The 11,149-nt window shown below is 44.9% G+C and overlaps 2 protein-coding genes across 6 annotated transcripts in view; both read left to right on the top strand.

Moving 5' to 3' along the window:
• Positions 1-22: 22 nt before the first annotated feature.
• Positions 23-5,974, top strand: Cdk2 (cyclin dependent kinase 2). Of its 2 annotated transcripts, XM_046466632.1 has the most exons (8): positions 23-353; positions 1,091-1,168; positions 1,278-1,398; positions 2,225-2,395; positions 2,857-2,958; positions 3,779-3,922; positions 4,224-4,427; positions 4,691-5,974. In XM_046466632.1, the coding sequence occupies exons 1-8, from the start codon at positions 238-240 to the stop codon at positions 4,793-4,795; spliced, it is 1,041 nt and encodes a 346-aa protein (XP_046322588.1). In that variant the 5' UTR covers positions 23-237; the 3' UTR covers positions 4,796-5,974. The 2 variants fall into 2 exon arrangements, with proteins under 2 accessions (XP_046322588.1, XP_046322589.1); XM_046466633.2 differs by lacking the exon at positions 3,779-3,922 and having other exon boundaries at positions 25-353.
• A 1,121-nt stretch (positions 5,975-7,095) lies between these two features.
• The window catches only part of Rab5b (RAB5B, member RAS oncogene family), a 20,588-nt gene continuing 16,534 nt past the window's right edge, over positions 7,096-11,149 (top strand). Inside the window, exons 1-2 of one of the 4 annotated variants that reach the window (XM_046466637.2) lie at positions 7,352-7,368; positions 8,479-8,560. The gene's annotated coding sequence lies outside the window, so the exon portion shown is untranslated. Of the gene's footprint in view, positions 7,226-7,245; positions 7,446-8,478; positions 8,561-11,149 lie in introns of those variants that run through there. The other 3 variants (XM_046466638.2, XM_046466636.2, XM_058586172.1) reach the window with 3 other exon arrangements.

The following is an 11,149-nucleotide window of genomic DNA, read 5'->3' as shown; positions in this document are numbered from 1 at the left end:
ACGCGGGAAGGAGGGGAGGGGCCTCTGGTGGCGGTCGGGAACTGGTGGGGGAGGCGGCAACATTGTTTCAAGTTGGACAAATTGACAAGAGCCAGACGTAGACTGCGTTCCATCCCGACCTGGGGCCACGGTGCTGAGCTGTTTCCCCCTCCTCCGCCTCCGAGAGTTGGGGCCCGCTTTCTGCAGGGTTCCCAGGCCCCCGCTCCAGGGCCGGGCGACCCTACTCGCTGGCGCTTCATGGAGAACTTCCAAAAGGTGGAAAAAATCGGAGAGGGCACGTACGGAGTTGTGTACAAAGCCAAAAACAAGTTAACGGGAGAAGTGGTGGCGCTTAAGAAAATCCGCCTGGACACGTGAGTGGCCTCTGTAACCGGGACTCTTAACTAGGGAGCTCCTTGACTGTCACCCCCACCCCCACCCCCACCCCCAACAGGCGAGTAGCCGTCCAGGGACCGGAAGGTAGCAGGGAGGGACTTCTTTTGAAGTGAAGGGGTGGGCTGCGGGTAGTAGAGGGTTCCCCTGAGCAGAGTGTAGGGTAGTGTAGAATCCATGGAAAACTTCCTTCCCATACTGAGCCCACTGAAGTCTCCAAAAGTGCAGTAAGAGAGACTCGGGAAAAGAAAGGAGGCCTCTGGGATTGAGTCAAGGACTTTCCATGGATTTGGGTTATGTGGAAACCAGTAAAGAACACTTTTCTGAATGAGCAGCTGGCCTCACGGCCCCAACCCCACCCTCATCTTAGAATTCTCTCTCTCTTTCAAAAGAATGGCAGTTGAATCTCGCTGGCCCCTCTGGGGAGACTGGGTGCTACTCTTTTTTTTTTTTTTTTTTTAATTTCCTTTTCTTTGCTTCACCTTCACCAGGAGCCTTTACTTACTTACCCCTGGAAAAAAGGAAATAATGACCCTAATGTGTCTGTCTGAAAGCCACACCCTGACTACCCAAGAATTACCTCCTTACAGCACCCTTCCTCTTTGACTTTCCAAGGGGATACTGGGGTGGTGTCTCCTTGGGGGAAAGGAATGACTAGATTGGGAAGAAGGAATATTTGTAACCATATTCCCATCTCTGCTTTTCCAACCTCTCCAAGTGAGACTGAGGGTGTACCTAGTACTGCCATCCGTGAGATCTCTCTGCTCAAGGAACTTAACCACCCTAATATTGTCAAGTAAGTATGTTCTGAGAGGTGATCTAACAAGGAAGGAGAATGAATTCTTTCTGGATAGCCTGGGCATTTCTCTCCTGCACCTCCATTTTCCAGACCTTCTCTTCCACAGGCTGCTTGATGTCATCCACACAGAAAACAAACTCTACCTGGTTTTTGAATTTTTGCACCAAGATCTTAAGAAATTCATGGATGCCTCTGCCCTCACTGGCATTCCTCTTCCCCTCATCAAGGTAATGCTCATCATCTATTGGGCACATGTTTTAGGGGTCTAGAGGTAGGCAATTCAGACTGGATGATAATTTGTTATCTTGGCCTCCTTCTTCCCAGTCTACCCCCAACCCCCTTTCTTTTGTGTCTCTTTCCCTGCTCATTATATTCATTAACCCTAGGGTTGGGCTGAAGAATCAAAGTTGAAACTCTAGTGAGGCAACTCAGAAGCTCAGGTGAGAGGTCAGATGAAACTGAGATAAATGGGAGTTGGTAGATTCCTCCAAAAAGCCCTTTCACCTATTAGTGGAAAAAATAGCTAGTGAATCTCTATTGTCTGTTTAAGCCTGGGTTCTTCACTTCTGGAACTACTTTCTTTCAATCTAACAACAGACATTTATTCATCACACATTTATTAAATACCTTAAATGTGTTAGGGTATAGAAAGGGATCCATAACTGAATAAGACCTTGTCTTTTTTTTTTTTTTTGAGTGCTGGGGATTGAACCCACGGCTGCTTTAACATTAAGCTACATTTCAAGCCCTTTTTAATTTTTATTTTGAAACAGGATTTCACTAACTTACTTAGGGTTTTACTGAGGTGCTGAGGTTGGCCTTGAACTTGCAATCCTCCTGCCTTAGCCTCCAGAGTCATTGATATTATGGGCATGTGCCACAGCACCTGGCATAAGACCTGGTCTTTATCTTCACAATACAATGGAAGAAATAGCTTTTAAGTGTGTAGTTATGATATAACATAGTTTTAAGTAGAGTTTTGGGGGCAAAGAGCAAACCCTGACCTGCTCATTGTGATGGAAAAAACACAATCCTTCATGTCTCTTTTTTCAGAGCTATCTATTTCAGCTGCTTCAGGGCCTAGCTTTCTGCCATTCTCATCGGGTCCTGCACCGAGACCTTAAACCTCAGAATCTGCTTATCAATGCAGAGGGGGCCATCAAACTAGCAGACTTTGGATTAGCCAGAGCCTTTGGAGTCCCTGTTCGTACTTATACCCATGAGGTAAGTCCCTCTACACATTTCCTCTCTGATCATCCTGGGAAGTATTAACAAGGGCATTCACAAAGTTACTAAAAATATGTGGCAAACAATTTCTCTCTTGGTAGATGGAAAGAATCTCTGACACCTTAAGTAGTCTTAGGTATATACAGAAGTCATAATTTGAGGCAAATTGGGCTTAGATTTTAAGCCAAGATGGCTAGATGGCATACTGTTAAAATTATGACCATTTGTCTCGAGTTTTTCAGGAAGGTCTCAAATAGGGGTTCAGAAAATGTGGTTCCTAGAGTAATGGACTAAGCTAACTCTGGGCTAAGAACTTGTGTGTAGTCATTTCTATTAGAAATCAAAAGGAGAGAAAGAAGCTACTTAGAGGCTGAGAGCAGAGTTTTGTTGAGGAGTTGAGATGTGGGAATCTCCATGTCCCATAAACCATCCCTCTCCTTCCTATTCTTGTCCCCTAGGTGGTAACACTATGGTATCGGGCACCAGAAATCCTTCTGGGATGCAAATACTACTCCACAGCGGTGGACATCTGGAGCCTGGGCTGTATCTTTGCAGAGATGGTATGGAAGCTTGCCCAAGTTTCACCCCACCTACTCCTCCTCACATGCAACAACAACAGAATTATTTTTTGGCTCAGCACTATGGCCTTTTGTCACAGAGTTCACCAGATCAGCACCAGGGGCAGGATTTGGGGAGATAGGACTGTTGCCCTTGATATCAACTACAAAGTTAGAATGTCCTCAGACAGACTTAGTATCTAGTATACATCTCTTATCACTGAAGTGAACTAAATCATTTATGTGGTTGTTAGGCTGTTTTAGCTTTAGTCTGCATATATTTGGAAGAATGAGTTCCATTTGGTGCTTCCTTCTTTTGGCTTATATACCTTGTTGCTGAGGCTGGCTTCAAATTTGTGATCCTCCTGCCACAGCCTCCTGAGTAGCTGGGATTACAGGCATGTGCCACCACACCTGCCCTGTATACTTTGTTGTAGGGTGCCAAGAAGGTAGTGAAGCCAACTGTATTTATCTATACCCTTCATTTAATTAAAGACTTCAATCATGTCCCCCCTCAACCTCTGGCTTTTCAGATTGAAGGATCCTTGAGGCCCAGCCTTACATGGGCTCTTCCATTCTCTTTAATACAACAGTGGAGTAAGCTGAGTCTTCAAATCAGCAAAGACATTTTGTGATCCTTTATCTGGGTTATAACTGGTGGCTTAGAGACCATTAGTCTATAAATAAATATTATATATATATATATATATATATACACACACACACACACATATAAGCATACATAATGTGCATTTATCCCCCAGTGCATAACCTTACAATTGCCCATATTCCTCTCTCAATTCATCAACAAATATTTGTTAAGCACCTAGTGTGTACCCAGCACCATGCTAAGTGCTGTGGGGAACACAGAAGAAATGGAAGACACAGTCTCTGCCCGCTGTGCTCCTATCTAGAAGTGGCTGCATCACAAGGAGGGGGGATGACCGCAGTGTCTACCCCACACCCCGTGAGTGGCTTGGGATCCCTTTGCTACACGTCAGTGGCACCCCAGACATTCACCCCCTCCCAGCCCCACCCAGCCTTGGGGATCTGCAAAGCCATGGTTGGGGGAAGGAAGGAGGGGGAAAGGAGACAGATGAAGGGACTTCATTGTCTCAGGCTCTGTGTGACCGACCCCATGAAAGGCCCTGGGGAGGGAGTCATGGGGCCCTGCTGACCTTCTACTGCCTGTGGGAACCTCCTTTGACAGGGGATAGTTTGACTGACACCATTGTGGGTCTTGGCTTTTCCTCTTTTCCCATTTTCAGGTGACCCGCAGGGCCCTATTCCCCGGAGATTCTGAGATTGACCAGCTTTTCCGGATTTTTCGGACTCTGGGGACTCCAGATGAGGTGGTTTGGCCAGGAGTTACTTCTATGCCTGATTATAAGCCTAGTTTCCCCAAATGGGCCCGGCAAGATTTTAGCAAAGTTGTGCCTCCTCTGGATGAAGATGGACGAAGCTTGTTATCGGTAAGAATGGGGAGTGGGCACTTCATTCATTCTCTAAGGGAAGGGCTTTTCCAGGGTGAAGGAAGGCTGACACCCTGAATGCTGGGCCTCAGCTTTTCCCTAGTCCTTTGCTTCCCTGTGTCAGCATGCTGGTTCATATATATGGGAGGAGGGAAATGAGAACCTGTGTAAAAGTAGTCTGGTCTCCTGATTTCTAAGAATGTGTTGCTGCCCACTTAGTCTAGTGTCACATCACTGAAGTCAGCATACATCTTTCCCTCTAGCAAATGCTGCACTACGACCCCAACAAGAGGATTTCAGCAAAAGCAGCTCTGGCTCACCCATTCTTCCAAGATGTGACCAAGCCAGTACCCCACCTTCGACTTTGATGTTCTTCCCCAAGCCCTCACCCCCAGTCTCACTCTGTCCTCCAGTGTGGGTTTGACCTGGCTTGACTCTGGGCTATTTGGACTCAGGTGGGCCCTCTCATCTTTCCTGGGTGCCTTAACACTTGCCTTCCCCTCTCATCCAACCAGCTCTGGGCATCCAGAGGTAGAGAGGAGGAATAAGTGAAAATGTAAAGAAGTTTCAGTATTAGATGCACTTAACTCAGCTTCTGCCACCCTTTCTCTCTTTTTTTAGTCATTGCTGAGGAGGGCTGGTTTTCAAAACAAAACAAAACTGACTGTTCTCTCCCCACGTGGGGTTTGCCATCCCAATCTCTGAATATCTTTGAATGCCCCATAGATATTATTTCCTGCGTTTGGGATGACCAGTGACCCCAGTCCTCCTGCTGCCACTGTTTTTGTAAAGACCAGAGGATAGCAGGAGGCAGAGTTGGAATGTTTGAGAACCAAGCAAAACAAAACCATGGGGAGGGATCTATTTTAAAGAATTAGGTTAAAAAATAGATCCAATCAGTTTATACCCTAGTTTTAGTGTTTCATCTTGCCTAACAGGCTGGGAAACTCAAGACAGAGCCCCATTGGGGAAGCAGAAGAAATGATTGCCTATAGACCCCTTGTCTGCCCCTCCTAGGGGCCAAGAGGAGTCTGGGAGGCCCAGGGGACAGGGATTGTGCTGCACTCTGACCTGTTGCTTCACCATGGCCTTATGAGGCAGGTGAGATGTTTGAATTTCTCTTTTCCTTTTATGATTTTAGTTCTTGCCAGGGATCTCTGCTCCCATCTTCTTTGGAAGTTGTCTCTTACCCCATAAGAGTGAAGTTAGGGTCTAGATATCATTTGGAGAATGCTGGTACTTTTTCAGGATTGTGCCTGAGTGGGGGCATTGGGAAAAAATTATTTCTTTAAAAGAAGGATGAACAATTATATTTATATATCAGGTTATAGTTGGGTTTTTTTTTTTTTTTTTTGGTCTTTTGTCAGAGTGGCTGGATTTGTTGCCGTGTGCACCTTGGGGTTTTGTAATTTTAATGTTTAAAAAAAGTACTTTTTCTTTTTATGATTTTGTCTCTCATCTCCCACCCTGTCCTTGAGTGCTCTTTCTCTATTAACATTATTTGTAATTTAGTTTGTAATTCATTAAAAGAAATGTTCCTAGTTTTATAGCTCATCTTCTTCCTCTTTAAGATTTACTTAAAGAATGGTGTGGGAAAGAATCTGAATGTGTGATAATTGATTTCAGACCCCTTTTTTCCTAATCTGTGTTTATACAGGGCTACCTTCCCACCCATTTTACAGCTGGGGAAACTAAAGCCTCTGTGTTTTTTTTTTTTCTAGTTGTACACAATATCTTTATTTTTTTATTTATGTATTTTTATGTAGTGCTGAGGATCGATATCAGTGCCTCACTCATAGTAGGCGAGCGCTCTACCTTGAGCCACAATCCCAGCCCTAAAGCCTCTTTATTTTCTAGTTAACTTTCCTCATGGACCAGCAGCTCCCCCTCCTCCAAATACACACCACTGTACAAAGACGTAAGAAGTGGCTGTTATAGAATTTCCAAGCTAGGAAGGGTTTAGGAGTAGCAATATGGGTTGGAAGTGGACTCCAGGGGAATTCGCCTTGACGCTTCATTTTCCATTAAGCTTGCCACTTTTCCTTTTTGTTGCTTATCACAAACAGAAAAGCCCTTTACTAAAGATTCTTTTATTTACATTTACCTGCGATTCAGAAAATATCAATTGTCTATATGAAAAATTATCAGGAAAGGGCTAAAATGTCTTCAAGCTACCACTTTATGTAGTTGCCATTGACTCCCTCCACCAAAAAACAACCTCAGACCGCGAGTCACCTCCAAAACTCCTGTCGTCTGAAGCCCCACTAAAAATTAGTTAGTTCTGACTTGAAGGTTACTTAAATTCCCAGGATCCAGCTCCCTAAGAAAAGCATTTCCCTTTACGCCGGCGAATTTGTCACAGAGGGCGGGGCAGTAGTCCGCCCCCCCGCCAAATCCAGCGGGAGGGGCGAAGGTCAGTAGCGGCTTCCTAAGGCTTGTACGACCTCGCCTGGCCTGCCACTCAAGTCCCGAACTTTTGTAGTACTGGTTAAAGTTTCACTTTGACCCGCCTCCATCACTCACCTGATTAGATGTTTATGAGTCAAAAGGCGGGGTCATGGGGTGTCGAGATTTTATTGGTTGAGACATATGCCTGTCAGCGCAGTGCCGCCCCGTGTTTCCTGGCGCTCTCTTTAATGGCTCCTTACCTCGTTCATCTTCAAGGCTTCTCTCTTAGTACTGGTTTGGGGATCCGCCTTTCCAATCCTTCGTTCGAACTCGTTGGAGATAGAGCCCCTAAAGACCCGCCTTTCTCCAGAGGATTGGCGGATGAATGCACATATAGCCCACCCTCGACGGTAGGCGGGTAATCGTGCTATTGGCTGAAGCCCCCGCCCCGGGGCTAGGAGGAGGAGGAGGAGGGGCAAGAGGGTTTGGTTGAGCTGCAGCTGTTTGTCTGTTCGACACAGGCTCGGGCCCGACGGGGGAGACGGAGCCCCAGGTACCGAGCTGATGGAGCCCACAAGGGCAGAGGCGGAGGCACCCGGGAGATGAGAGCTGCCTGGCCTGAGAGCGGAGGCGGGTGTAGGCCTAAGCGAGGCGTTAGAGTGGCCCACTAGAGAGGGGAGAAGGAGGCCGGCCCCAGCAGGCCTAATGGGGGCGCTGAGGAGGGGATCGGGCGGGCTGGGAGCCCGAAGTTGGGGAGGCTCCAGGGTGCTGGGGGCCGGGTGCGGGAGGCCCAGAACCTCTGTGAGGGCAGCCACAGGCCTCATTACCCATTAAGCAGTGCTGAAGAGGGAGGAGCTGGGGAAAGGGACGGGGCTGCGGGTGAGGTAAGCCCATTTGCCGGGAGGTGAGGAGGGGTCAACCCTGACGCCCGGCTCGGAGGGTAACCGGGGCTGGGTCTCACGAGATATGTGTAATTGGAAGGCCTGAGAAGGGTTCTTAGCTAGGTGAGAGGCATTATTTTCAGGGAAAGTGGCTATTGTAAAGAGAACTGAGGGTGCGCTAGTGTTGAGTCGAGAGGGATTTGGGCTCACTGAGGGAGAACTGAGGCATTACTGATCTAGAAAACCAACGTAGTTTGAGCAAATGGAAGGAGAGCCTGGTGTCAGTTTGGGGAGCTTCTGGGAATGTGTTCAAGGGTGGGCTAGAGGCTCTGGGTCTTGGAAGTACTGACTCTTTTGTTCTTTAGTGCTCAGATGTGGTAATCTGAATTTTTTTTTCCTTTCCTTTTTTTTTTTTTTTTTTGGTACTCCCAGGGTAGGAGATGAAGACAAATGTAAACTCCCCCCCCCCCCACTGTTGGGCTGCTCCACCAAACATCCCTTACTCTTTCTCTTGGCTTTTTAGCTGGTTTAGACTGTAGTCTGTTTCTTCTGTTTCATATCTTGTGAAAGAGCTAAGAAGTTGGATTTGGGGGATGTTTTTATCTGTTGCTTTCCCATTTAATAATGTGGCCTGTACTGAATAGTATATTTTTTACCTAGAAGTGGGGAATGATTCATTATCTGCATGGAAAGGGGCTTTGAGCCTCCCAGCCATCAAAAGATCTTTTGATCATAGTTGGTGAAACTTTTGAGAGACTTAGATTTGGGTATTTCCCGGGCAGGTAATGGAGTTAACCAGTCCGGGAACTGTGAGGTGATATCACTGAGGAAGAGATTTGGGGAAGAGAAATTCCATTCCAGAAGGTTGGCATCACCTCTTGTTCTTTGTCTACTTCTTCAGGAGCCCAGGAATGCAATTAAAAAGTTGGGTCAAATGGTGAGGTATTTTATGAAGATGGATTACTAAGGCAAAGAAGTAGAGTGTCACCTCCCAGCCCCCTGGCTTTTTTTCCTTTTCTTTTTGCTGTACTGGGGTTTAGCTCAGGGATACTCCACAGTTGGGCTACATCCCCAACTCTTTTTATATTTTATTTGGAGATAGGGTCTGGCTAAGTTGCTGAGGCTGGCCTGCAACTTGTGATCCTCCTGACTCTACCTCCCAAGTAGCTGGGAATTTAGGCACACACTACTGCACCCAGTCCATATATTTTTAATGGTCTGCTGACCTTTTAGTCTCCCATAGCTTGGAGCCTATGGATTTTCCCTTTGGTACTTCCCCATCTTTCCCTTCTATACCAGTATATCTTATCACTACATTTTTTTTTAATTACCAAAGTAATATATACATATCTTAAAATATTTAAGTGCTATAAAGTATCAAAAATGTAAATTCTCCCACACATATCTTATTATATTTCATTTAGGAAGGTCAGAGATCAGAGACAGCAGATCAGACTTATATTTGTTTTGGGGATTTACCACCTAAGCAATTCTGTTTTCATGTTCTCACTAAATTCTGTTCTCATTCTTTCTAGTTTTCCCTTCTTGGATGATACTTTTATTTATTGTGCTCCTTTCACAGTTCATTTTATCTTCTATCCAATTCAGATAAGCAGAGGGTTGTACTGCTTGTTTGCATCATTGGGTTATAATTTTTCCTTCTTCCAAATAAATACACAGCCCAGTTGTGCATTGGGTATCCATGCCCAAATAGATGGACAAAATATTTTTCCTCTTTTTAGGGAAGGAAAGAAATCTGAAGGTTAATCATTTTTTTTTCCCCTGGGGTTATTATTGTCATCTCTGCTACAAAGTGAAGCATTTGAGACTTCTGTCCTTTGGTATTCTCTATATGTGGGCAGTATTTAACTGTCCCTTATCTCAGAAGATGGTGATGATTGCCTAAGAGGCTTTGGAATTTGACTTTCTATAGTGACCTGAGAAGTTCCCAAGTTTCTCTGGATTTGAAATTGGTTTCCTTTTAAATCTTAGATTCAGTACAGCTGGGGCATTTCATGCTACCACCTTATTAATTGAATTTGACCTTACTAGCTTTAGAAGGCTTCTAATATGTTCTACCTTTTTACACTACCCAGTGGAAACCTCAGTTATTCCCCTACCACCATCACAGAACTTTTCTCACCTGAAAAGCCAGTCCTAGAGAAAACTAGGGGTATGTGTGTATTAATCCTCTGTAGTCCTTGTCACTTATTAAACTTTGGTGGTATCCTGTTCTGTATGTTCCCCCTCCTCCCACCATCTTCTTAATCAGAGATTACTTTTAAGAAAGGTTCTGGGGTAGGGGGATTGCTCCATGGTAGAGTGCTTGCTTAGCATTTGAGAAGCCTTGGGTTAAATCTCAGCACCCAAAAAGAAAGAAAAGGTATGGAATTGCTCAAATTTAAAATGTAAATAGCACATAATCCCTAAAAGTATTCTCCCATTGGCTTGTTCATCTTAAGAAAGTTAATGAGTGGAATTATCAATGTGGACTTTCAAACAAAAATATGTTTGGAGAAGAGGGTTTTTCTCTTGCCCTTGATCATATCTCAATCTTTTAATGCTTACTTTTCCTGAGAACAAGGATTACTCTTCTATAGTTTGTTTGTGTGCATTAATATGAATTTGACTTCTGAGAAGGCGGCATGGAGTAGAAGCAAGCATACAGCCCACTCCCTAATCCTAAAGCATTTCTGATTGGAAAGTAACCAGAATATGAGACAGTGAACTTAAAATAAGGAAATGCACCAGTCCTTTGGGAGAAAGGGTACCATAAAACCCTACACATTATATTCCTACTTCTCAAGAGTGTTTTAGGAAAGATTTTGTCATTGACTGTGAACAGTAACTAAGCTGAATAAGGAGCCACCCAGCTAAGCAGATTTCTGAGCCAGGTTGTAGCTTCAGTTTAGGGGTAGTGGGTACCTTTTCAAAGTGTCTCCTGGCTCTGTGGTGGTATGAATTTCTTTATAAAACTTACTTTTCAAGTCCAGGAATTAATAGAGGTAATGACTCAAAGCTTTTTAACTACTTAACATCAATCTTTAAAACAGGGAATTTTATTTTTAGGCACAGCCACTTCAGTGTTAGGGTGAGAGGGCCACATACTGGTTGTGATTAGGCCATCTGAGACATGGTAACAGGAAAAGCAGTTAACCCATGTGAGTTACAACAGTACCTTTGTGGGCTGGGTCCCAAGGGGGCCCCCCATTCAAGGGAGATCACAAAGAGTCCAGGGAGAGACCTTTCTGAGGCCTATTAAAAACATTCCCTAGCCAGGCACAGTGGTATACACCTATAATCTCAGTGAATCTGGAGTCTGAGGCAGAAGTACTGCAAATTTGAAGCCAGGCTTGGCAAGACCCTGTTGCAAAATAAAGTTTTTTTTTTTAAAAGGTGGAGAGGGGCTGGGGATGTATCTTGGGTAGAATGTGCCCAGGTTTAATCCCTAGT

Source organism: Marmota monax, unplaced genomic scaffold (genome assembly GCF_021218885.2).
Source record: "Marmota monax isolate L192 unplaced genomic scaffold, Marmota_monax_Labrador192_F-V1.1 WCK01_AAM20220418_F8-fsc00151, whole genome shotgun sequence".
Classification (NCBI taxonomy): Eukaryota; Metazoa; Chordata; class Mammalia; order Rodentia; family Sciuridae; genus Marmota; species Marmota monax.
The sequence above is the reverse complement of the archived record's forward strand: the minus strand, read 5'-3'. Positions and strand labels throughout refer to the sequence as shown.

What these genes read in the sequence shown, in the direction of transcription:
- Cdk2 (XM_046466632.1), top strand. Translation starts at nt 238, where the DNA reads ATGGAGAACTTCCAAAAGGTGGAAAAAATCGGAGAGGGCACGTACGGA. An exon ending in AACCACCCTAATATTGTCAA is followed by an intron (nt 1,169 to 1,277) that starts GTAAGTATGTTC and finishes TCTCTTCCACAG; the next exon opens with GCTGCTTGATGTCATCCACA. An exon ending in TTCGTACTTATACCCATGAG is followed by an intron (nt 2,396 to 2,856) that starts GTAAGTCCCTCT and finishes CTTGTCCCCTAG; the next exon opens with GTGGTAACACTATGGTATCG.